General features: G+C 36.8%; 2 protein-coding genes across 3 annotated transcripts; one reads left to right on the forward strand and one right to left on the reverse strand.

Annotated features, from left to right (window-relative positions):
* The first annotated feature begins 1,631 nt into the window (after positions 1-1,631).
* LOC145564364 (uncharacterized) lies at positions 1,632-7,083 on the forward strand. 2 transcript variants are annotated; one of them, XM_081624686.1, is made up of 5 exons: positions 1,632-1,952; positions 2,541-2,608; positions 4,352-4,516; positions 6,008-6,109; positions 6,682-7,083. In XM_081624686.1, the coding sequence occupies exons 1-5, from the start codon at positions 1,736-1,738 to the stop codon at positions 6,814-6,816; spliced, it is 687 nt and encodes a 228-aa protein (XP_081480812.1). In that variant the 5' UTR covers positions 1,632-1,735; the 3' UTR covers positions 6,817-7,083. The 2 variants fall into 2 exon arrangements, with proteins under 2 accessions (XP_081480812.1, XP_081480813.1); XM_081624687.1 differs by having other exon boundaries at positions 2,556-2,608.
* Positions 7,084-7,432: 349 nt separating this feature from the next.
* Positions 7,433-21,740, reverse strand: LOC145564365 (hydroxyproline O-galactosyltransferase HPGT1-like). The gene is made up of 13 exons (XM_081624688.1): positions 21,499-21,740; positions 19,495-20,549; positions 17,864-17,927; positions 17,435-17,484; positions 17,146-17,336; positions 16,595-16,658; positions 16,432-16,504; positions 9,979-10,099; positions 9,216-9,303; positions 9,076-9,126; positions 8,824-8,895; positions 8,534-8,646; positions 7,433-7,863 (listed from the first exon to the last, which is right to left on the reverse strand). Exons 2-13 carry the CDS (start codon positions 19,626-19,628, stop codon positions 7,838-7,840), a joined length of 1,047 nt encoding a protein of 348 aa, XP_081480814.1. The 5' UTR covers positions 19,629-20,549; positions 21,499-21,740; the 3' UTR covers positions 7,433-7,837.
* Positions 21,741-25,159: the final 3,419 nt, after the last annotated feature.

The raw sequence follows: 25,159 nt of genomic DNA on the forward strand, positions 1-25,159 counted from the left end.
ATTAAGGAGGTGGGTTCATTTAAGTTATAGGCTAAGCTCAAATATTAGTAGTAAGTTCAATGATAGTCGTATTTGGTTAGAAGAGTATCTTCTTGGATAATGATTTTGCTAATTTGATTACTTAATAAAATGGTAAGCTTCGTTTGTGTAAATTAAAAAAAAAAAAAAAAGTTATAAGTAGATAAACTAATTATCAAATTAGGTTGTCATTAAACTTATTCTAGTATCTCGTGAAATCATCCCTACCCCCCCCCCCCCCGATAACCCGACTCGAAGTTACTGAGAGAAACCCGAACCCGAACCCGAACAACACGAATTCGACCCAATTTGATCCAAATTTCATATTTCATAATAACATTAAGTTTTAAACTATTTTTGATAGTTTTTGAACATAACTAGAATTCGACCTGAAATCTGACTCGAACTCGACCCGCTGTCCCGAATTGCCACCCCTATCAATTGAGGAACTGTTCTTTTGAGCTTCTAGACAGAGCAGAGCCGAGCCGAACAGAGCAGAGCAGATTTTATTATTATTATTATTATTATTATTACTACTACTACTACTACTACTAATACTAATACTATAATAATAATAGTAATTATTATTATTATTATTATTATTATTATTATATCTCAAAAACAAAAGTCATACAATCTACAATAAATTAGTGGGAAGTCGAGATACAATTTGGGCCCCCACTCCTCTAGCTGTAGCAAAGCCTACCATAGTAAATATATGAGCTGCAGCACGTGCTCCAATGTTTTGCGTCGTCGAAAACCTCTGAACCTACTTTAGCAACGCAACAACCTCCTTCTCTAATTCCCCAAGCGAAGAAAAGGAGAAGGGAATGAAACCACATAATTACTACTACGACTACTAATACTATAATATTAATAGTAATTATTATTATTATTACTACTATTATTAATATTATCGCATTATTATTATAATCATTATAATAATAATTATTATAATAATTATTATTAGATATTATTTCATTATTATTTTTATTATTATTATTAAAAATTAATAATTAGTATTATCTTTAAATATTAATTTTTATTATAAAAAATCAATTATTATTATTATTAATAATAAGTATTATTATTACTATTATCATTATTATTATCATTAAATATTCATTATTATTATTAATATTATAATTATTAAATATTAATTATTATTATTTTTCTTCAAAAAAAAATTATTATTATTAATATTATAATTATTAAATATTAATTATTTATTATTATTATTAAAAATTTATTATTATTATTATAATTCAATATTAATTATTATTAAATATTAAATATTAATTATTTATTATTATTATTATTATAAAATATTATTATTAAATATTAATTTTTAATATTATCATTATTATTAAATATTAATTATTTATTATTATTATTCAATATTAATTATTGTTATTATTAAATATTAATTTATTTATTATTATTATTAAATACTAATTATTATTATAAAATTTTAATATTAAATATTATTTTTAAGTAGAGCAGATTTCAATAGAGCAGAGCACCTCTAAAGAATATGGCCTGAGTTAGCATTCACTCGTTTGTTTCAAGGCCAATGAAATAGTAATACTTTGTGTAGAAATAGATCAATTTATGATTTCATAACAAATTCTGAATCCTTACTTCCTTTTTTCTTGAAAATTTTAGTAGAAATTAGGGTTTGAAAATTGGGGTTTTGATTTCCTGACGACGAACAGCAATGGAGTACGATTACAATTCAAGCAGGAACAGAGCAGGCGTTTCACCCTACGATCCCCACATACCCATGTACCAAAAGATGCCTTCTTCTTCTTCCTCTCAATCGCCTCATGTATCTTCTCTTTACCCTAAGATCGGTCAACCCGGTCAGCCGGTCATCCCTCCTCCTGCCCGTGCACCTCCTTATCACCAATCTTCTGCCCCTCCTCCCTCTTCTTGTAAGTCTTTCTCTCTCCTCTTCTGCTTTTGTGTTTGATTTTGCTGTGTTTGATTTGGGTTTTTATGTGGGGTGTTTGAAAATTTTGTGAATTAGGGGTTTCTGGGTTTCTTTCTTTTTGTTGGGTGGTTATTGATTTGTTGGGCATTGTTGAAGTGGGAATTGAGGTTATTAATTTTTAAGCTTGGTGAGGATGAAATGATGAATGGAATATTGTGACTGGGTATGGATTATTGCTATGTTACTCGGGTATGTGTTCAAGTGTCCGACTCGGCTATTATTACAATTTTTTTAATAGTTTTGATTCAAATAATGTATCCATGACCTTGTATGAGTACGAGTGTTGAGGATCTGACACGGGTACTAGTGAGACTGTGAGAAACATAGGATTATTGAGTTGATTGTTTAAGCCAATTGTGGGTATGAAAAAGTGTTTTTTATTGAGCAGTTGCTTAGGTGTAGGCTAGCATGTACAGTTGATGTTATTGGCTTTTTGGGTGGTTGTTCATTTTGAAGAGTTTTGTTTGTCCAATTGCCGCTATCTTAATTATGTTGATGTTTGATACAATTTTTTTCTTTCTCATGGGAGTGTTAAATTTTGCAGCAGGAACTGGTATCAGGGTTCAAATTAAGCCAGAATATAGGATAACTCCTCCTGTAAGTTCCATATTTCTACTTCTATTTTGCATCATAATTGATTGGGTTTCATATGTCACACCACTTGCATTGTCATTTCAAAAAGTATGGTTATTGACATTACAATCTGTAGGGGGGATCTGAGAAGGGATTGGTGTGTTGGGGCCCTTGGGGGGCTGTGTTTTAAGCATTGAATGTCATTAGATAGGTAATTGTATAGTGGTTGACAAAATTCCTGTACACGAAACCCTAGAAATATAATCTGTAGTTAAGAAAATGACATACAAGATTTCTGATTTATAGGGTATGATCGTAAAATGTAATGTATCACATTTAACTGTGGTGTCTTTTACATAGCTCCCTGCAAAAGGATGCAGGTGAAGCTGGATTTATGAAATTAGAGCTGGATCAGACATGAAGCTATGTCTAGTTGTTAACTTGCTCCACTGAATTAGCTGCACTGAAAAAGCAAATGTGTAAAACCTATGTTACTTGAACACAGCTAGTTTCCGGTTATACTCGCATAAGCCTTAACAAGACATGGATACATTTACGGTATAGGTGTTAGACCTGCCATATTGCTATTCTTGCACATGTATACGGTTATTAATCTTATTATATAAGAAGGTAGAGAGGGGAGAAACTAACCTAAGCCTTGAACAAGTAATTTATAGGTCCGGACTATAGATTGAAACCTTTTTGAACTTATCTTCTTTAATGGCTCAATTTTGGCTTAAATTGTTCTATCTTGGTAACTTCTTAGACCATTGCATACGATAATATTGTTTGTCACTTTGTCAAGTTTCATTTAAGCTAGGGGAGAGTGAGACTCTTGCCAGGTGTTGTCAACTAGTGTATAGAAGTGGCCATTAGAGGCTGTGGTGGATAGTGTGAGGCTAAGTATAATGGATTACAGAATTGTAGATAGAGGAGCGACATGGACTGGGATGCTTTATATCACATCAAATTCCCGTGTTATATACTTGACTCACTCGAGTGAGTAAAGTTAGCACTTCACATTGAGCCAAAAAAGTTTTTTTTTTTTTTTTTTTTAATTATTTTTTTTTTTTAATAGAATGTTTAATTTTGACCTATTATAAGTAAATAAGGATAATAAATATTACGTATATAGTATTTGTGTTTTCTTATAGAATTGGCTTTGTCTTTAAGTAAGCAGGATTTCAGATTACTTTTTATTACGGAGTAGTAGATTTCTACTTTATTGACTTTCTTTTCCAAACCCCCTTTCCCCTGAAATCTTTATTCTTGCCCGCTGGCTATATGCTTTCTTCTTCTACGTTCATTATGTTGTCATAAAATAATCATTAATGTATAAATCTTCAAGAGGAGTGACATGTCCATATACTCGTGTCTAAAATTATCTTACATATTTAGAGCTCTAAATTCTTAGAATACGTGTATCAAATGCTTGGATATGTACCTCTTCATGACACTCTCATGCAAGTCTGTAATTTCAGTGATTTCTACTTTCTAGACTTACTTAAATAGTAATTACGATGATGGTAAGGGTCGCAAGTGAATAAGCATTGAATGCTTGGATATGTACCTCTTCATGACACTCACAATGCAAGTCTGTAATTTCAGTGATTTCTAGACTTACTTAAAAATTAATTACGATGATGGTAAGGGTTGCAAGTGAATAAGCATAAGATCTATTCACGTGGAGAAGTCACTAATTTTGTTGTATTTATATTACTTATATATGGATTTAACCTTTTCCATTTATGCTATTCTGTCCAACAGCCTCAGTTATTGCCACAAATGGGAGATATTCCACGAAGTGCATTTCATTTTGATTTTGATTTAGAGAAGAAGATACTTGCTGAAGCAGAGAAGGAAAATCAGAACTGGAGTCGCCTTGCATCTGAAAATTTCCCATCAAGAACACCACAATCCATGCCATCATCAGTAATATTATGTATTCTTGATGTTTGTAGTGTAGATTGTCTTATGAAGTGTGTAATGCTGTTTTTTCAATCATACTATTTCTCCCTTTGCATTGTTTGTGTTTAGTCTCAAAGTTCCCTGCAACTAAGGACTCTTTAGTTTGTTGCTGTAATCTGAAACAACCTATATTGAATCAGAGAAGAACAGATACTTTTATGTGATCTTTTAAGTACTTCATGATCTTTATGTTTATTGCTATAAAATCAATCTTAGTTTAGATCAAACTTGTTGGCTCCAATTGTTTGGATTTATTTTTGTGTGTGTGTGCACATAATCAAGTGTTGTGAATTTTTTTTATACAAAGTAACCTTAAGAATAATGTGTTTTAATGCCCTGGTGGGAACTGGATGATAATACTTTGGCACTACTGGGGTTTGCTTTTTATACTTACGTTTTGGAATTGTGCTACTTGGTGATAGTTGAAATAATCTCTTTTCTCCGAGGGGAAGGAGATAGACGACATGTTTTTGCTACTGGAGGCTGAAAGAAGAGTATGTCTATCTGAGTGAGGCAACAACAAAATTGCTGATGCAGAAAAGTAAAAAAATCCAAGCTGGACGAAACATTGATGCTTTGTTTGGATAGGAAACAAGGAAAGAAAGGAAGGGGAGGGATAGAAGAGGAAGGGAAGAGAGAAGAAAGGGAGGGGGTGGTGAACTCCATTTTCCCTCCAAATCTCTCCAAATTTGGAGGGATTATGCTTATTAAAGAGAGAGGGAAAATGGATCCCTCCCTCTCCTTTCCCTTCCTTTCCTTCCCCCAATCCTTTATCCAAATAAGAGAGATTGTCTCCCTCCCTTTCTCTTCTTTCCATTTCCTTCTATCCAAACAAGGAGGTGTACATGGTATCCTCTGGATTCTGGGATAAGAAAAGGTTGCTATCGTTGGGGATAAATAGGTGGCAGAAGCAAAGTATATATGTGAAGCGTGTGCCAATTGTGTTCCGTCTGGACTGTGTGTGTGCAACATTTGTTGATGCATCTTGCTCGGTGTTAGGTAACTTAGGTTAGGTGCTTTGATATGAGCTTCTTTATAACATTCCATGTATAACATCTTTGAGTAACATTAATTTTAGTCCTTAATAATCCGTACAGACCTTTTTTAAGTTTCTATGTGATTTCCTTTTAGTTAATAGCTAATCGAGATTTATATTGATGCTTGCTTAGTGTATGTTGAAAGATGTATATAAAATGGCTCTCGTATGTTATGTTTTTTATTTATTTTATATTTTTACTTTCACTATACTTTCTGACTTCAAGGCATTATCTCTGATTGCTTTAAAATGTGGTTACCCCTCCCCCCTCCTCTGGCATAAGCTATTTAAACATTTATTCAGATTTCTGTGTCCTGTTACTGTCCCTAGAAGTTGAATTTTACATTGTCTGGTTTATCCTCCCTGCTTCCATTAATCTGTTGTTCTGGAATCTAATTGGATGTAATCAACTCTTGTAGACCACTGCTGCGGATCCCGTTGTGAGCAAATATATTGCATCAGGCCTTAACCGAGAAGCAGTTCCTTTGGCAGTTGCAGCTTTTGGGGACAATCCTACTAAGGTATGATTTTGCCAGTTTTTTTTAATTATGTTTTGTAAACTTGTAGCTTATTTAGAGACTCGCTATGTCATGCTGCTAAAGCACCATTGCCACTTTGCTTCCCACATTAATAGTCCCCCATAATTTTCAAAGTGTGTTGGTGTGGGTATGGTGTCTTTTTCACAAGCTTTGTTTGCTTTGTCTAAGTTCTGGATCTGATCTATATACTGTATTATGGTAGTTTTTTATCAGCACTTGTCCACTTGCTTTACTTTTTTGGGATTAGGTTGCTGGAAACTTGTGCTCCAGCACCTGCTGTCGACTAGGATTAGTTGGAGCGCTGTATTGTCTGTATATATGTTTTCTTAGTTTGACAAAGTGAATAATGATGTTCAAGTCTGTAGAATTAGGCTACAAAAGGATGCAGTGTTCTGTTCTTTCCTTGAATATGTTTCATGTTCCCGGGACAATTTGAGTAATCCTTTGCCTTTCTTGGGCTTTTAGATGGCCTGGTGGGTCTTTGCATTTTACTGTTAATTGCTAAGGTCCATTATTAACTTTACTGTTCTCTCTCTTTTTTGGAACTCTTGCAGGTTCGAGATTTTGTGAAAGGTTACACCCTCCTTCGAGAAATGGGGTTCGCGTCCAACAGTGTCGCTGAAGCTCTTCTTATGCACGACAATGATACAGATAAAGCTGTGGCTTATTTCCTGAATAGTTCGTCATAGTGGTCTCCATTGCTTCTTGCAAAATTCTCCTTTCATGTTGCCAGCAACGCATTCTTGTGGGTTCAGCCATTTATTACCTGCTTTCTGATGTACAAATTAGCCAACTTGCTGTTGATGCAATATCTGGCTTTAGTGCCATTTATACCAAAGAGATATTTTAATGTCAGTATCATTATACTGTGCAGTGTGTATAAATACATTATGTCGCTAGAGTGTAGAGGAACTTTGTACAAGATGATATTTAAGTTATTACTTCGTATTTATTAATACGTGATCTCAGTATCAAACCGGCCACGATCATCATTTAGTATCTTCTTTTTGAGAATTGAGCTCTCTATATAGCTAGTTGTCCTTCATACTGAACTACTGAAGTGATCCCAGAACTCATTTGGTATTGCATAATGGATCTTGCATATTTCTGTATCAATGTCTGCACTTTCCTGGCTTTTTAAGCTCAATCATCTACCCATCCTTAATACTACGAATTTGAAATGAATCAAATGACAATAGGAGGCGATGTTAAGGGGGAGAGGTTAAACAAGGGCATTTAGGGAAGATTTTATAGTATCATTAAACTATCCAGTAATTCCAGAAATTAGTTTGCATTTAGTAAACATCACAAGAACAATGAAATTTATACACAGAACTCAGTTTTTAAAGAGGATATCGCATCTAATACAATTCTATAGCGCAGGTAACTGATTGTTCTTTAGAATAACTGTCCTGACTCCTGAGAGAAGAGTGAGTAGAAGCTTAAAAATGTCAGTTCTGCAGTATAAAAGATGTATGTATAGGCGAGCTGTGGTTAGCTATCATTCCCTATTCCTACTCATCTGTAGCTATCTACTAGTACTGTATCTAGTACAGTGTACAGAAGGCAAAGTAAGAGATTTGGAGTATTGTGTATGGCCCAGGATCCATGCATGGCTCTTGAACACAGAAAAACGATTTGCTCATGCAGAAGAAATCAGTAGCCGTTTTCATGAGGTTCCAATCAGTAAAAAAAAAAAATTAGAAGTCTTCAACGAACTCCTGCACAAATAGCTCCTGATACAGAGAAACTTTGTTCAGTAAAATTGGAGAGGCTTTGAAGTGGAAGTATGCACCAAACATCTTGTTAAAAAGTGTGAGTGAAAATGACAATGAAATCTGATCTAAAACTATCAGTATTCTGGTTGCTTTGTGATGAAAAAAAATATATGACAGCATCTACAGGGAGTTCCACAACTAAATGAAAGGTCCAAAGGTCAAGATGTGGTTTGAGCCTTTTGAGTGCAGATGACCTTATACCTGACAAGTTAATAAAGTATAGAGGCTGCTTATGCGAAACCTATTGTTTTTAGGATAACATTGGTAGAAAAATGAGGATTCTGATTTTGTTGACAGCTTTCCAAGGGTACAATTACATGAAATTTAATTGAGAGGGTAATAAACAAACTAGGTTATAAATGTTATGCCAAGACTTGAGTATCAAATCAGGATAGCATTAATATACTTAAGGATGTAATATTGTTGACAGCTTTCCAAGGGTACAATTACACGAAACTGTATAAATTGCTGGTATTGCAGGATTTTACTGATTGTAACATAGATACTAGGTCGTAAATGGTATTCCAAGACTTAGGTATCAAACTAATATGCAAGCATAAATGTCAATATGTATACTCGTATATAAGTAGTCTGCATGTTGTGTACGAGAGAGAAATGAGAGAGGGACCTGAAGCCCACGACGAACAGCAAAACTTTTTTTCGTCAATGTGTTTGATATCAAGCCCAATAAACCAGGAACCAACACTGACATCATCATGTGCATAAGTGCGGAGCTTAGATCTGCCAAGGCAATGAAGTAGACTGATAAATGGTATGCACTACACACATATTTACAATTGTAATAAGGAATGACAATTAAGATTTTTAGATTGGGTCCCCAGTAGATCTGAAACTAAAATTCAGCCTCCCGGCCTGAGGTCAACCAATGACGAAAGTAGAAACACAGAACAGACTCACCTATTTATCGAGACAAATTTTGCAAGCGCATGTGATATGACAAATATTTCACCAGAAGCATGACGAAAGTACCTGTTTGGACATAAGATGACAAGCATGAGGAGAGGCAAATTTACAGCAAGGCTTCACAGTAAATGAAGTGAAATGGCTGCTAAACTGAACTGTTAAGAATAAGAAGTAATAAAGTTCCCCTCTCTCCTAAATTGCAAACCAGTTATCAAGCTAAGAAATTCCGCTATTTTCTGTACTTACGATTTTCCATCACCAAATTTCCACCACTCTGGCTCATACCATTTTTGATTCCTGGAAGAGCAAGAATTTATAAAATCTTAATATTAAGTTATACTCAAATAGTTCAGCTTTCATCATACTGTGCTTTTGGATTTACTCACGGTTCAGAGAAAACTTCACCAGACTTCATACATCCCATATAAACACGAGGCTTATCCACATGAGCAGCAAGAGTATTTCCCAGAGCATCTGTAAAGAAGGAAGTTACAAATACTGATTAGAAAATCTGATTCAGGGGAAGTTTAGGTGAAATATGGGAGTAATAGAACTAAGGACCTAAACAATATAGGATGGTGGTTTACTTATTTATTAAAAAAACATTATTTATCATGCTTTCAGAATATACATGATTTAACATGCAAGTCATTCAACAAGGTCAACAAAACTACTAAGAAGGAAAACTCATTTGTGAAAAGTTATTTATAATTTACCAACTAAATGACCAAAAGCGAAGAAAAAAATCAGAACGTGTATTTTCAATTTCACCAAGATAACAGAGTAAACTAAAATACGAAAGAATAAATTTGGGCTCTAAAACTCTATACAAATAACAAAATGATCTCGAGGGATTCCCTTTACATTTGTCTCGAGAGAATCAAGTCAAGTTATAACCTTCAGGCATCTTTGATCACGAGTTTAACCAGTCCTTGACCTTTCAAAACTGAAATATGGGATTGGAAATGCTTGATCAATGCAGAACAAAGCTAAGGTCCAAGTTATAAACAGAACCATAGCTACTAATGAGCAATTCAGTAAGTAAGAAATTGGCACTGTCAAATAAAAACAGAGAGAGCTTCAACAGGCACATTTTCACACATTTTGGGAGGGAGAGGGGGTGGGGATGGTAGGGTCATATACACTTACCAACATTAACATACACGTCATCATTGACCTTTGCGTAAAACTCTGCTTCCCAATTGGAAGCATAAGCGAAAAAATACATTGTCTTTTTTGGTAGCTGTGCAGAAGTCTCCACATGGTCATTCTGTAAACATGAAGTGTAAAGTCCAAATCAAAAGTATCCAAGAAAGGTAATAAGGTTGTTCACATATATACAAGTTATGTGCTACTTAGGCCATGCTATTTAAAATGGTTGAAAAGGATGATAGATCACCCCAAACAGGCATGATAGGTTCCCCTGCCCCATCTTAGAATATTAATTTACTGCCAGATAGGGGTAATAGGTTCCTCCACCCAATCACCCAGTGCTAACTTTAAATAACCACCACCTCCTGCAACGGACAGCGTACGAATTGACAAGGAAAATTAAGCACAATAAGGAGAGAACAGAGTTCGATTGATAGCAATTAACCAAAAGGTTGAAAGGTTACAAATTGTAATGGCTTTAGGCCATAAATCTCCAATGTTTCTAATACAAAATTTCTGGATATTCTAGTCCTCTCTATTCATTGCTATTTATACTACTTACTAGTGGCTAAGCCTTAATTACAGCAACAACTATTTTTGTCTTCTTCTCATGCCTCCAAATACAGCAGTACAGTAACGGTATCCTGCAATTTTACCCCTCTGTAGTGGAATGTTGTTGTGGTGTGTTGGTGCCCTGCTCTAGCCCTGTTGCTGCTGTCTTCTGTCTCCTGCTGTAAGTCCGTAGGATAGGTGGCCTTCCCTGGGTCATTGCATTACCCCCCTCCCAAAGTACCACCTTGTCCTCAAGGTGGAAGTCGGGAAATCGGGTTAGAATCGACTTAGCCTCCTCCCAAGTGGCCTCAAATTCTGGCAATTCTTTCCACTTGACAAGAACTTCTTGCACCCCCTGCACTCCTCCTTTCCCTTGCACGATTCTGCTGCTTAGCACATTCTCCGGTTCCGCAACCAGCTCCAAGTCCGGGGAAATCTGACTCGGTATTGTAGCTGAGCTGAGTTGGTCACCAATTGCTCTCTTCAATTGGGATACATGAAATACCGAGTGTATGCGGCATTGGTCAGGCAGGGCAAGTTTGTAAGCTACCTTCCCCACCCGTTGTATCACTTCAAAGGGACCATAATATCGAGCTGACAGTTTCTCAAAGGGACGTCGCGCAAGAGATCGTTGCCTATACGGTTGGAGCTTCAAAAATACATATTCCCCCACCTGAAATTCCTCATTGCGCCTCTTAGGATCCTCATTCCTCTTCATGATTTGTTGGGCTCGAATTAAATTTGCCTTGAGCTCATCAAGCATCACATCTCTCTCTTGTAGCATTTCCTCTACCGAATCCACTGTTGTTCGTCCTGTTCCCACCTTAATTATTTTGGGTGGTTCCCTGCCATATAGTACTTGAAACGGAGACACTTGTGCTGAGGAATGGATAGACGTATTGTAGGAAAACTCGGCCCAATGCAGCCACTTAGCCCAAGACTTAGGTTGATCTCCCACGAAACACCTAAGATAAGTTTCCAACCCCTTGTTGACCACCTCCGTCTGCCCATCCGTTTGGGGGTGGTACGAGGTACTACGCCGCAAATCAGTCCCCTGCAACCGAAATAACTCTCTCCAGAACACACTTAAAAAGACTCGGTCGCGATCAGACACAATGCTACCTGGAAAGCCATGTAGCCGCACCACTTCTCGTATGAACACTTCAGCCACAGTCGTGGCAGAAAATGGATGACGCAACCCTATAAAGTGGGCATACTTCGAGAGACGATCTACCACCACAAGGATAGTATCAATCCCCTTAGACCGCGGTAGTCCCTCTACGAAATCCATGGTAATGTCTTCCCATACTCCCTCCGGAATTGGAAGAGGCTGCAAAAGCCCCGCCGGGCTTCGCTGAGAGTGCTTGCTTCTCTGACAAACCCCACAAGCCTTGACATAATCCGTCACATCCCTCTTCATGCCCTGCCAGAACCATTCTCTAGCCACCCGCAAATAAGTCTTCGTCTCTCCCCCGTGCCCTCCTTCCGGCGAATCGTGATACGCCTTGAGTAAAGTCAATTTCAGAGTTGAGTGCCGTGGGATGACTACCCGTCCTTTGTAAATCACCCTCCCCTGTTCCACCGAATACCCTGGTATCACCTCTCCACTCAATACATCCTCCTTCAACTTTCGTAAAAAATCGTCCCTTGCAATTTCCTCCTCCAAACAAGCCCAGTCCACTCCCTGAGTGGTTACCAAAACTGCCATCTCCGCCTCACCGTCCTCACCCCTTCGTGACAATGCATCAGCGACCCGGTTGCTCGACCCGGGTTTGTATTGAAGGTCGAAATCGAACCCGATGAGTTTGCGTACCCATTTCTGATATTCCATACCCACTTCTCGCTGTTGAGTGATAAAGCGCAAACTTTGTTGATCACTCCGAACAATAAACCGTCTACCTAACAGATAATGCTTCCACTTCTCCACCGCCAAGCAAACCGCCATTAATTCCTTCTCATAGACTGACTTTCCGCGATTTCCCGGCCCCAAGGTCTTGCTAAAAAAGGCGATCGGCCGTCCCTCTTGCATCAGTACAGCACCCAAACCAAACCCTGAGGCGTCGGTTTCGATCACAAACGTTTTCTGGAAATCAGGCATACCTAGAACTGGAGCCGTCGACATTGCCTCTTTCAATTTCTCAAATGCGTGAGTTGCTGCGTCAGACCAATTGAAGCTATCCTTTTTTAATTGTTCAGTAAGTGGGCTAGCTATGTGGGCATAACCCGAAATGAATTTTCGGTAATAGCCCGTAAGGCCCAGGAAACCCCTCAAATCCCTTAATGTCTTCGGAATGGGCCATCTAATCATGGACCTCACCTTTTCCTGATCCACAGCAACGCCTTCCTTAGAAATAACGTGGCCCAGATATGCTACCTCATGTTTTCCAAACTCACATTTCTTTTTGTTGGCAAATAATTGATGCCTTGCCAAAGTTTCTAGCACCACTTGTAAATGCCGAGCATGCTCCTCCTTACTCACACTATAAATGAGAATATCATCAAAGAAAACAAGCACAAATTTCCGTAAATAGGGACGAAATACCTCGTTCATGAGCGATTGGAAAGTGGCCGGAGCATTAGTCAACCCAAATGGCATCACCAAAAATTCATAATGCCCCTCGTGAGTGCGGAATGCCGTTTTGTGTGTGTCTTCGGGTCGTACCAATATTTGGTGGTAACCGGCCTTGAGATCAAGCTTAGAGAACACTTGAGACCCATGCAATTCGTCCAACAATTCATCAATGACCGGAATCGGGTATTTGTCGGGGACGGTCTCCTTGTTGAGGGCTCTATAATCGACGCAAAACCTCCATGATCCATCTTTCTTTTTGACTAGGAGCACCGGGCTAGAGAAGGGACTAGTCGAAGGCCTTATAATTCCGGCGGCTAACATTTCGCCAATGAGCTTCTCAATCTCGTCTTTTTGGAATTGAGGGTATCGGTAAGGTCTCACACTTACCGGGTTACTCCCTTCTTTAAGCACTATGGCATGCTCGTGCCCCCTTGTTGGTGGCAAGCCGGTTGGACTCTCAAACACACTGCCAAATTCGGTCAGCACCCCTTGGAGAAATTCTGGTGCTTCACCTTCTTCCTTCTCTTCACTTCCCTCTATTTGATTCATCTCCACCAAAATACCCTCCTTCTCTTTCCTCAAGCACTTGATCATGGCCTTCAAGGTAACTCCCGTGCGAGTGAGATTGGGATCACCCTTAAGATTTACTGTTCAGTCTCCTTCTTGAAAGCTCATCTCTTGAGTCTTCCAATTTGTGAGCACGGACCCGAGTTTTTCAAGCCATTGGATCCCTAGGATGATGTCGGAGTTTCCCAATTGTAATGGTAGGAAGTCCTCTACTATCTCCACCTCACTCCCTAGCTTCAGTTTGATTCCCAAGCACTGCCCCTCACCCCTCACCGACTCACCATTTCCCAAGGATACCCCGAAAACTCCATTCCCCACTACCGGCACTCGCAATTTCTCAATGGTGTTGGTGGATATAAAATTATGGGTCGCTCCGGGATCAATCATCACTACCACCTTCTCCCCTTCCAAACTTCCTGTCAACTTCAATGTCTTAGGATTAGACAATCCCACCAGAGAATTCATGGTGATTGCCGCCGCTATTTCTTCCTCTTCTTCTCCTTCCTGTTGTTCTAAGGTGAACAATTCCCCTTCCTCTTCCTCGTCATCCACTAACAATACGCTAAGCTGCTTGGCCTGACACACATGGTTCAAGCCCCATCTGCCATCACACTTAAAACACAGCCCCTTGGCCCGCTTGTCTTGTAGCTCTTTCTCGGAAAATCGTCTCACTTCTCCAGTAAACCTTGAGGAATCCACTGAGTTTTTGTTTTGATTTGTAGCAAAAGAACCCACCGAACCCACCGAACCCACTGAACTTGAGCTACCCTTGTTGGATTGAAAAGGAACGGATTGGGCTGGCCCAACTCCACCCCCGATTACTGTAGCTGCTGGACTCTTATTAAAATAAGAGTACGGCCCCGGTTTCACAAAGGCCCCACCCCCTCTCTTGGATCCATGGATCCGGTTCCTTTCCTCTACCCGGGTGGCAAGATCCATTGCTTGCTCAAGAGAATACGGGTTGAGCATTCGAATCTCCGCCTTTATATCCTCTCGCAGCCCATTAATGAACTGACCCTTCATAAGACTCTCCGGCACGTCAGTCAGTGGTGCCGCCTTCTCTGTGAATTCCCTTCTGTATTCTGCCACTGATGTAGTATGCTCCACGGCAAGCCACTGCTCGTGGAGAGTTCCCGCATTCGCCGGTCGGAACTGCAGGAGTATTCGTTCCTTTAGATCGTCCCACCCTCGTAACGGTCGACGGCGGTTCTCCCATTGAAACCACCTCAAGGCGTCGTTCTCCATGGACACCACCGCGGCTTGAAGTTGTTCGTGCCCGGTCAACTGGTAGAACTGGAAATACTGCTCCGCGCGAAGGATCCACCCATCCGGGTCAGATCCCGAGAACACCGGCATATCCAGCTTCCGGTACTTCCAGTTTCCCCGTCCGCCTTGGCCCTCCCCACTCTCTTGGCCCCTGAATTGCCCTGGAGGTGGGTCTCCTTCCCAAACGAATCCCAGACCACGGTTCCTTGTTCCCGGCCCGCCACCGCCGCCACCACCGCCGGCGTCGGACCCTTCTCCCTCGTCCCCCACGACGATTGGCTGCTTCTGTCTATCCTGCAAGGCGGTCATAATACCTCGGACCTCATCGAAGAACTTGTCCTGGTTGTTCTTCAGCAAGGTTGCTTGCTGGTTGTGTTCCTGCCGGAAGCGGTCTATCCGTCCTTCCAGCTTTCGGGACTCATCCTCCTGTTGCTTGGTGAACTGTTCCGTCAACGACTTCTGGAGGGCTTCCAAGCTCTCCGCAACCGTTTTGGAGAGGATGTTTTGTATGGAATTTTCTCCACCGCCCAGCTTGGACACTACCTCAAGCACGTGACCTTCAAGCGCTTCAATCCGCTGTGTGTTCGTACCGGACGCCGGAGCCATGGCTCTGATACCAAATGCAACGGACAGCGTACGAATTGACAAGGAAAATTAAGCACAATAAGGAGAGAACAGAGTTCGATTGATAGCAATTAACCAAAAGGTTGAAAGGTTACAAATTGTAATGGCTTTAGGCCATAAATCTCCAATGTTTCTAATACAAAATTTCTGGATATTCTAGTCCTCTCTATTCATTGCTATTTATACTACTTACTAGTGGCTAAGCCTTAATTACAGCAACAACTATTTTTGTCTTCTTCTCATGCCTCCAAATACAGCAGTACAGTAACGGTATCCTGCAATTTTACCCCTCTGTAGTGGAATGTTGTTGTGGTGTGTTGGTGCCCTGCTCTAGCCCTGTTGCTGCTGTCTTCTGTCTCCTGCTGTAAGTCCGTAGGATAGGTGGCCTTCCCTGGGTCATTGCACCTCCACATATTTACTACCCCTTAATCTAGTCCCTAATCGATTCTGTTTCCCCCAATTTCAATTTTCTTATACCAAGCATGGCACTAATAAGAAATAGAGCAAATAATGTTTACTACAGGACATAATTCTTTTCAGAACATCTGAATCAATTAGACAAGAAACATATAACATACACCTTATAAGTGGTTCAATGTTATTCTTCTAGGTATGCTAGCTATAAAGATGGACCATGGTCGTTATGACACAGCAACATTCTCATTACTGCCATTATGAATTTTATCATTTGGTTCCCCCCTCCCACCCCCCTCTTCCCTGATAATCCACTCAATATTTTGTGATAATCTAATAATGAGGTAAAAAAAAAAAGTAACAATAGAGCAACACCAGAAGCCAAACATCAGAGTAATCATACATAAGGGAATGGGAAAGGAATTTAATTACGTATCTAAATGTCAGATACATACAAGGATAATGAAATCATTGTTCTGCCTGTTCTCAATGTCAATCTCCAAGTCAAGACTATCTCCACGATTTTCACTGCAAACATAAAAAAAATAATAACAATCAAATCAGTTCTTTACCAATCATTGACAAATCACATAAGAAAAAGATTGAGCAAGTGAACACCTTCTTCCAATGACAAACCGAGCAACAATTCCATTCTCATTCTCCATCTTCTTCAAAGCAGCACCTATACAACATTGCATTAATCAGCCAAGAAAAAAGTCAAGAAAGAAATCACGACATCCCAAAGGAAGGGATATTCAAGTAATCAAAGTAGTGAAGCTAATGGCGTACTGAAATAAAATCAAGGCCAATATATCAAACATATGTTGTAAAATTAAAGATATAAGACGACCATGATTTCAACAGAAGATAGCAAGTTAGCAGGCAAGCATTTTGAGGTGAATGTTATATCAAGCACTAAGCCTCTCCTAATAGATTAATTCATATACCATTTTATTATGCACCCACCATTGGCTTTAGTTCCGATACCAATCACTCTAATAGTTAAAATCATAACCCCAATCTCAGGACCTTAATATAACATTCCACTTGAAATATTCCTATTATGTTAACAACTAATGTTCACATAATATCTTACATGAAAGCTGAGGTACCAAATAAATCACCTCTTCAAATGAAGAAGCAAGAAAAGACAAAAACGCCACTTTTACCTGTTCCCATCCATGCCTTACGAACCGCATCTCTCTTATTTTTGCGGCCAAAACTTGTCAATATCCCTATTATAACCAGTGGCCTTTTTTTAGAATTATCCTTGTCAATCCCATGATGTTTTGGAACAAAACCTTCTTCTTTAGCAGCAGCCAATTCCATCTGAAGAGCTGAGAGTTTCTTCTGCTGTTCCCTGACAACCAGACCTTTTAATTTTGAAACTTGAAAACGAAATTTTATTCACAATAAGATAAAGTTGAATGTTGCAAGGCCAAGATAAATATAAATTACCTGCAGGCTATGACTTTCAGTGAATCATCAACTGAAATGGCACTTCGCCCCTGTCAAAAGAAGCACATTCATCCAATTATATATCTTGCACAAATGAGAGACAGACGATAATTCCATTTACACGGGAGATCAGAGCAGGAAGAACCATCAGGTACTGCAATACCTTAATTTCAGATATAGAGATGATGCAGAAGAAAGTACTATGGAAATCAATTACACTACAGTAGCTAATTGGCAATAAGACTACATTTACTATTACTACTAACCACCAGCACATATGGATCCTGTTACTGGCTAGAATAGTTCATTTGTGCACAAATTTGCACCAATAATCACTCTCCTGCATGATATATAGCCTAAGCACATAAATACGAAGTATATAAATTGTTCTACAAAAAGTAAATAAATTGTACGGAGTATTAAACTTACTTGACCTGTTATTTTGTCAAGCTCATTAATGATATAAACCCTATTCTGTGCATCCTGCCACAACCTGTCACAAAAACAGTTACTCAATGTGAATCAAACCATAAAAACTTAAAAAGTCAATATCAATAACTAAAACCACAAAATCAAAGAGTTAACTACTAATGTCTCATCCGATTGGAAGAGTGACATACTCTCCTAATTTCTATTAGCGACATCTTCTCTTAGCCTTTATCTTACAGATACATCAACTTAATTATTAGAATCTTACTTTGGTCAAGTATTACAACTACGGCCATGTTCAATTCACCTGATCTATATCGAGTTATTCTCATCTGATCTAATTTCCAAATTTCACTAAACTTTGACTTTATTTGTACAATAATCCTTAAGATAGAATATTACCAGCTGAGATGTCTTTAGATTTATGTGTACATTCCAAACATGACATTTTCATAATTTTTAAAAATTAAATATATGTAGCGATAAGCCAATAAGTAAACACAAATAAAAGATTTGAGTGTGACATAATCTGATTGTTTCTTAAATAAGCAGATATTTGCTTAGATGAGCGGACCTGAACATAGCCTACATTCTACAATTTGTTTGGGGACTTTGGACGCATTCATTCAGCATTTAAGAAGGATTATGGATACAAAAACTTTTCTTCTCCCAAAGAGAAAATGACTTATTTTCAACCTTCAGAAGAATTCAACTTCTCTCCAATCAAAAAGAGTATTCTTTTTCACACCACAACTTTAAAGCCTATATTTGTTGAAAGAATTTTTTTTGATAAAATCCCTTTCAAGGAAGGTGACCACTTAGCAAAAGTGCTTAATTTATAAAACATATTCATTAGTTAAGCTGATTACACGAAGATGGTGTTACACTTCATATACACCCCTGTACAAACGATGGAACTTGAAAAGAGTTCCCTTTTTACCCCTGAAGCATACTATGCTCCCTTCACCCCTATATAATAGACCACACTCCAACCTTACCATATCACAAGGTAGTCTTTTCTTAAGATAATCGTTAAGGTAATTCAGACAAGCTTTAAGTTTTCTAAACTCAAGTTAGAGACTGGATAGTATTTCGGAAAAACCAAAACACGATTAGAAATGTGACCTATTATTTAGAATCCGAGGGAGTATAATGCGCCCATGTACCAGTGATTCATTGTGTACATCATTCAGTTTCATTGTGTAAATCATTCAGATTCATTGTGTACAAATCATTATGCAAGTTCATTTAACAACTGTTCAAAACTTCAAATTGATTTTCTAAAACATATACATGTTCAACTTATAATCAAATTAGACGATCACACTACATTTTAAAAAATAAATTCTCTAATTTCAGTAATTTTTCTAGTAATAGCCTAAAATCTACATTTCCCAACTACTCTACTGCAAATTATGCAAAACAAAGATCAGATATGTTCTTTTATTTTCAGCATTCGGTAAAACGATGCGCATCATGCTCTCAAATATATGATCTAATTCAATTTCCAATCACATTAACAATCAATCATCCCAAAAATTAATAAAACAGTCATCACCAAACAAAAATCAAAACAATAGAATCGAAAAAAGATACAGCAAAAAGCAATGGAAATCAAAGAAATGACGAACCTTCCGGCGACATAGAAGGAAGCAATGGTGGCTAACATGGTGAGCATAAGAAATGAAATTCGAGATCGAAGCAGCGTATTATTACTGCTACTTGATGATGATGATAACCTTTGATTTGATCCTTTTCTTTGCATTTTTTTCTCTCAACTCTTTACTCAACCCAGGAAATTTAGGGTTTTTTGCTGTAAAATTGATGAAGAACGAATCTCGGGTTTAGAGAGAGAAAGTTAGAAAGAGAGAGAGAGAGAGAGAGTGGAGGAGAGAGAATCACACAGGTTTCAGCGCAAGGTTCATGAACACTGAATTGAATGAGAGGAAGCCATTTTTGGTAATATGAAATTGCAAATTTGCCCTTCAATAATTGGAGGAAGCATGATTTTGTAATTTTTTTTTTTGGATATTATATTGATGATTTGATTTGGGCCTTTTGGAGGTTGGATAAATTGATAATTATAGAGCTGATTATGGGGGTCTTAGCTGCATTCTAGTGCACCTAAAATAGGTACAACAAGGGGAGGCTCAAAACGCACGGCCCAAATCAAATAATTCAGACAACATGTCCGCAATCCGTCCAAATCAACACCACGCTTTGTAAAATGAACATTTAGTTAAAAAATATGAACATGAAAAAAATGAACATTTAAGAACAAAAAATGAACATGTAAAAAAATGAACATTTAATACTAAAAAGTGAACATGTTATAAGAAAATGATCATTTATTAAAAATGAACATGACTATCATTTAATCATAAATTTGCTAGACCACGACCTTAAAAATGAACATTTAGTTAGAAAAGTGAACACTTAAAAAAAAAAAAAAAAGAAAATATTCAGTAATAAAAAATGAACACGTAAAAAAATCAACATTCAATAATAAAAAGTGAACATGTCAAAAAAAAAGAAATGAACATTTAGTATATTAGAAATGAACCTTTATCATACAACCATAAAATTGGAATCATATACTTCAGAAATTCTCCGTACATATCATATACTTCTTCATCACTTCTTACTCCGAGTCTTTGTCTTTCACAAATACAATAATCTGTACTCACTAAAATATAACAAATAACAACAAATAATCAGAATTTTCATAATCATCACAACGTATGTTCATAACAATCACAACATATGTTCATAATAACTATTTAGAATATTCATAATATAATCATCAATACAATAGTTAAAAATATAAATAATTATCACTCTATATGTCATATGTGTTCATAATCAATAACAGATACGTTCGTAATAAATAACGAAACATATATATTCATAATAAATTGTTCAGATTTTCAGAACTTAACGTTCGGATAATTTAACTTTCAACGTATTATATTCCACTTTCAACCTAATAAAAATGAACATTTCATAAAAAATATATGAACACTTTAAAAAATGAACATTTAGTATTAAAAAATGAACACTTAAAAAATGAACATGTAACGAAAAGTTATGAACATTTAGGATATTAAAAATGAACATGATTTTCATAAAGGTTCAAATTCATTGTATATAATTATTAATGAAAAATAAAGATAAAATAAATTGTTGAAATATGTTCATTTTTTATGTATTGAATGTTCATTTTCGGTGTACAAAATGCTCATTTTGTAATAGATGTTCATTTTTAAATTCCTACGTGTTCATTTTTTAACAAAAATTATATTCAAGATCGATTGTAATTATTTAAACTATAAAAAATTGAACATACACCTTAAATCTAATCTTGATTCATCATAGAGAAAATAATTATTGATTTGTAACATGATTAGAAATCAAAAGAAATCAAAAGGAAAAAAAATCAAAAGAAAAATAGAGAGAGAGAGAGGAGAGAGAAAATGACTACAATTTAAGCAATTTAATTGATATTCATTAACAATTAAGCAATTTAATTGATGTTCATCACAAATTCATAATAATTTCAAATAATCAAACAATAAATCATCATGCATGATCAACAAAATCATACAAATTACAATTACAAATTGATAAAATCTAACCTCCATGTTTTCTTTGACCTTCAACTTTCTCTCTCCTCCATTTTTTTTCTTTCCTCATTTGATAAAGCCAATTGATTGAATCTAAAACTCATAGATTTAGAAAGAAAGGAGTATACCCATCAAAACGCGAATCACTAACTCAAAAATTTATATAAACGAAGAAATTTCACATGGGAAAAATAATGTTGACAAAGGAACTCAAAGAAAAATGTTGAGGAAGAAAGGAGAAGGATAAATAAAGCTTGTATTTTGTTAGAAAATTGCTGTGTTTCTTTAACTATGTATTGCGTTTGGAGGTGATGTAGCTATCTTGGTTGCATAAGAATGCAACCAAGAATATGCGGATTATGAGTTGGGTCAAGTTGGATCGAGTCGAGTTTTGGAGAAATTGTTCTGAGTACCCAACTCAATTTTTTTTGCAAGAACCTAGCAAAAAGGGTTATTACAAACAATATTCATACTCATTTAATAAATGAACTACGCTAAGTCACTAACAATCCAATTTAAAGTGCAATTTGCCTCCCTATGTCTATGAAAAATACTCCAAATCTCCTCTTTTTTTTTTTTTTTTTTTTTTTAGAGAGTCACAAGGGCGAGTGATGAAAATCGATCACAGGATTACCTAGAATTGAAAGGAGAGCTCTAATCACTTTGAGTTATCCCTCGCTCTCTCCAAATTTCCAACTGTGAGTGAGGAAATAGTGCGTGTCTTCGATAACGTGAGGACTAACCAAATGTCTTTGATTAGATTAATGGTTGTACATTATCATCTGCCGCAATCTGAATTTTTTTTTAATAAAGATCATTAAAGTATTAGTTTGACCCCTTTATGAAAAGTTATAGAATCTGCTACAAATATTTTTGATAGGTGTTGCCGAGGTTAAAGGTGCATGCCTTACTTAATGTGGGTTCCGCAAATGTCTCTGATGATTACTCTTGGTGCTATTCGTTAAGTAAAGGAATCAAATTATCAAAGTTGAGTTTGAAAATTTGGTGGAGTTGTCCACCAAGATGTAAGAATGTATGATGGGGAATGAATATTAGGCAAAAGGTCATGGGATAGATCTTGAAATAAGAGATCCCTTAGAAGAAAAGGTAATTATGAGACTTCTTTGACGCCACTCATTGAACGCATATAACACTTGAATTGTCACAAACTCTAAAAATGTCAAAGTTTTCATTATTGAAAAGTATCGAGATGAGCCAATTTGATCTAAGCTAGACCCGACTTTGGACATGTTTTTTCTCACCAACAGAACAGGGCCCTAAAAAATTAAGGCCCATAATTTATTTTTTTTTTTAAAAAAAGAACGCTGACTCGTTTAAAAACAAATCATAACTTACCTATTCACCTTCTTCCTCGTAAAAGACCACCATTTCCAAATCCAAAAAATTCATTCGAAATCTTTGGCTTTGCCTTTTAATTTCCAAATGAAAATTAAAATGATTATGAAGATATAATTAAGGATTTTGTTTCAAAGAATGTTAGAAGGATGACATTTTTTAATAAAAAATTTTTATTTGTTGTTTTATTGAATTATTATTAAACTTAGTAATATGATGAATATTTTCCTCTATAATTTGTAGTATTGTACTAAAAAAACAAAAAAAGCATTTTATTAACGAAAAAAAGCCATTTTATAATAATAATAATATTTTTTTAACCTTTTAAAAATAGTCCTTTAAAAATTTATGGGCTCAATTTTTATACTTAGAACAGGGCCACCACTTTGCCGGAGATGGCCCTGGTAGGAGCCGTCCCTACTAGGCAAAATAATAGACTTAAAATTTTTATTTTTCATGAAATTCGACATAAAAAAAACGAAGGAATCATTTGGAGCCCTTATTTGTGCTGTTGTTAAGTTGCACAATGAATGCATTTTTATGTGAGATTGTGAGTGCAGTGATTGATGCAAGAAAAGAAGGGTGACATTGACATGGCTTTTGGAAAATTAATTAACAACATGCTAGCATATGGATTGGGTCACACGGTATAGATCATGCTAGTATATGAGTATATTGGTAGCCCTAGTGTTAAATATTATTGGCAAACAGTATTTGCACAAGAACTAAGATTGGAAGAGAGTGAAAAGCTGGGGTTGTAATTTTTGTATTGTTGTATACAGCGTGTGTGTATATATATATATATATATATATATATATATATATATATATATATATATGGTACAACTGTACAAGTAACTGAAGTAAGTAACCAACCAAAATTTGGTGGAGTTGGTGGGGAACTCACCTTGTGAGTTAGTCACGAGTTTGAGCTCCACCAATTACAAAATGCTTGGGAGTAGGGGATTTCCTTACCTCCCCCCTCTACTCTCAAGCGATGACCTGCGAAGCTGGGTTGACTAAACCTGTGAGAGGTGTCGGCTCAGTAGGGTCCTTCTTACCTTAAAAAAAGAAAGAAAAAAAAAAAGCTGAAGTTAGTATTTGAATAAAAAAAAATCTCTTATGCGGCGTTAGAGACTTAGAAAGATTAAAGTATACTCGTAATATTTAATTGTTAATATAAAATAAACTTATTAAGAAATCGTAAAATATAAAAAGAATAGGAGAGACACTATGACAATAGGTGAGGATTAGCTTTTTTTTTTTTTTTTTTTTTAATTTTTTTTTTTCGTTTCTAACCAATGTCATCAAAATACTATAGTAGTAAAATAAACTATGCCTTTGATTAGAGCTGTCAATTCGGGTAAACGGATCGGGTTTGAGTCGGGTTAGTGTGAGTCGGGTCATCTTGGGTCGGGTCAATACGGGATAATGTCATAACATATGCGGGTCGGGTTCGGGTTGGGTCATGCTTGAGTCGGGTCATACATCTTATCGGGTTTAGGTCGGGTTACATTCGGGTCGGGTGAAAAATAGGTCGGGTTAAATTCGGATCTTTACGGGTTTAAACGAGTTAGGGTCGTTCTCGGGTTCGAGTCGGGTTCGGTTCAAGTCAATTATTTACGGGTTATAATCAGGTCGGGTCATTCTCAGGTTCAAGTCGGGTTCGGTTCAAGTCAATATTTGCGGGTTATAATCAAGTCGGGTCATTTCTAAGTCGGGTCATTCTCGGGTTCGAGCCGGGTTCGGTTCAAGTCAATAATTTGCGGGTTATAATCAAGTCGGGTCATTCTCGGGTTCGAGTCGGGTTCGGTTCAAGTTCAATAATTTACGGGTTATAATCGGGTCGGGTCATTTCCAAGTCGAGTCATTCTGGTGTTCAAGTCGGGTTCGGTTAATAATTTGCATGTTATAACAATATAACTTATAATCAAGTCGGGTCATTTCCAAGTCGGGTCATTCTCGGGTTCGCTTCAAGTCAATAATTTGTCGGGTTATAATCAGGTCGGTCCTTTCCAACTCTTGTCATTCTCGGGTTATAATAATCAAGTCGGGTCATGTTCGGGTATCAAATATTGGATTAATATGGGTTTAAGGTTGATATCACGTTGGGTCATATTGAGTCCGGTTACATTTTTTTTGTCGGTTTGCTAACAATTCATGTAATGACGTTCACGTTTAATCATTATCAATTTCTTCATTTATTGTAAGAGAAATAATTTCAGAGAAGTTTAAATTCGAGCTAATAAGTTTAGATAAGCTATATATAAGCCCAGTTCACTTCATCTTATTTTTGATGAACTGAAATTATTTTTAC

Source organism: Chenopodium album, chromosome 10, assembly GCF_948465745.1.
Source record: "Chenopodium album chromosome 10, dcCheAlbu1.1, whole genome shotgun sequence".
Classification (NCBI taxonomy): domain Eukaryota; kingdom Viridiplantae; phylum Streptophyta; class Magnoliopsida; order Caryophyllales; family Amaranthaceae; genus Chenopodium; species Chenopodium album.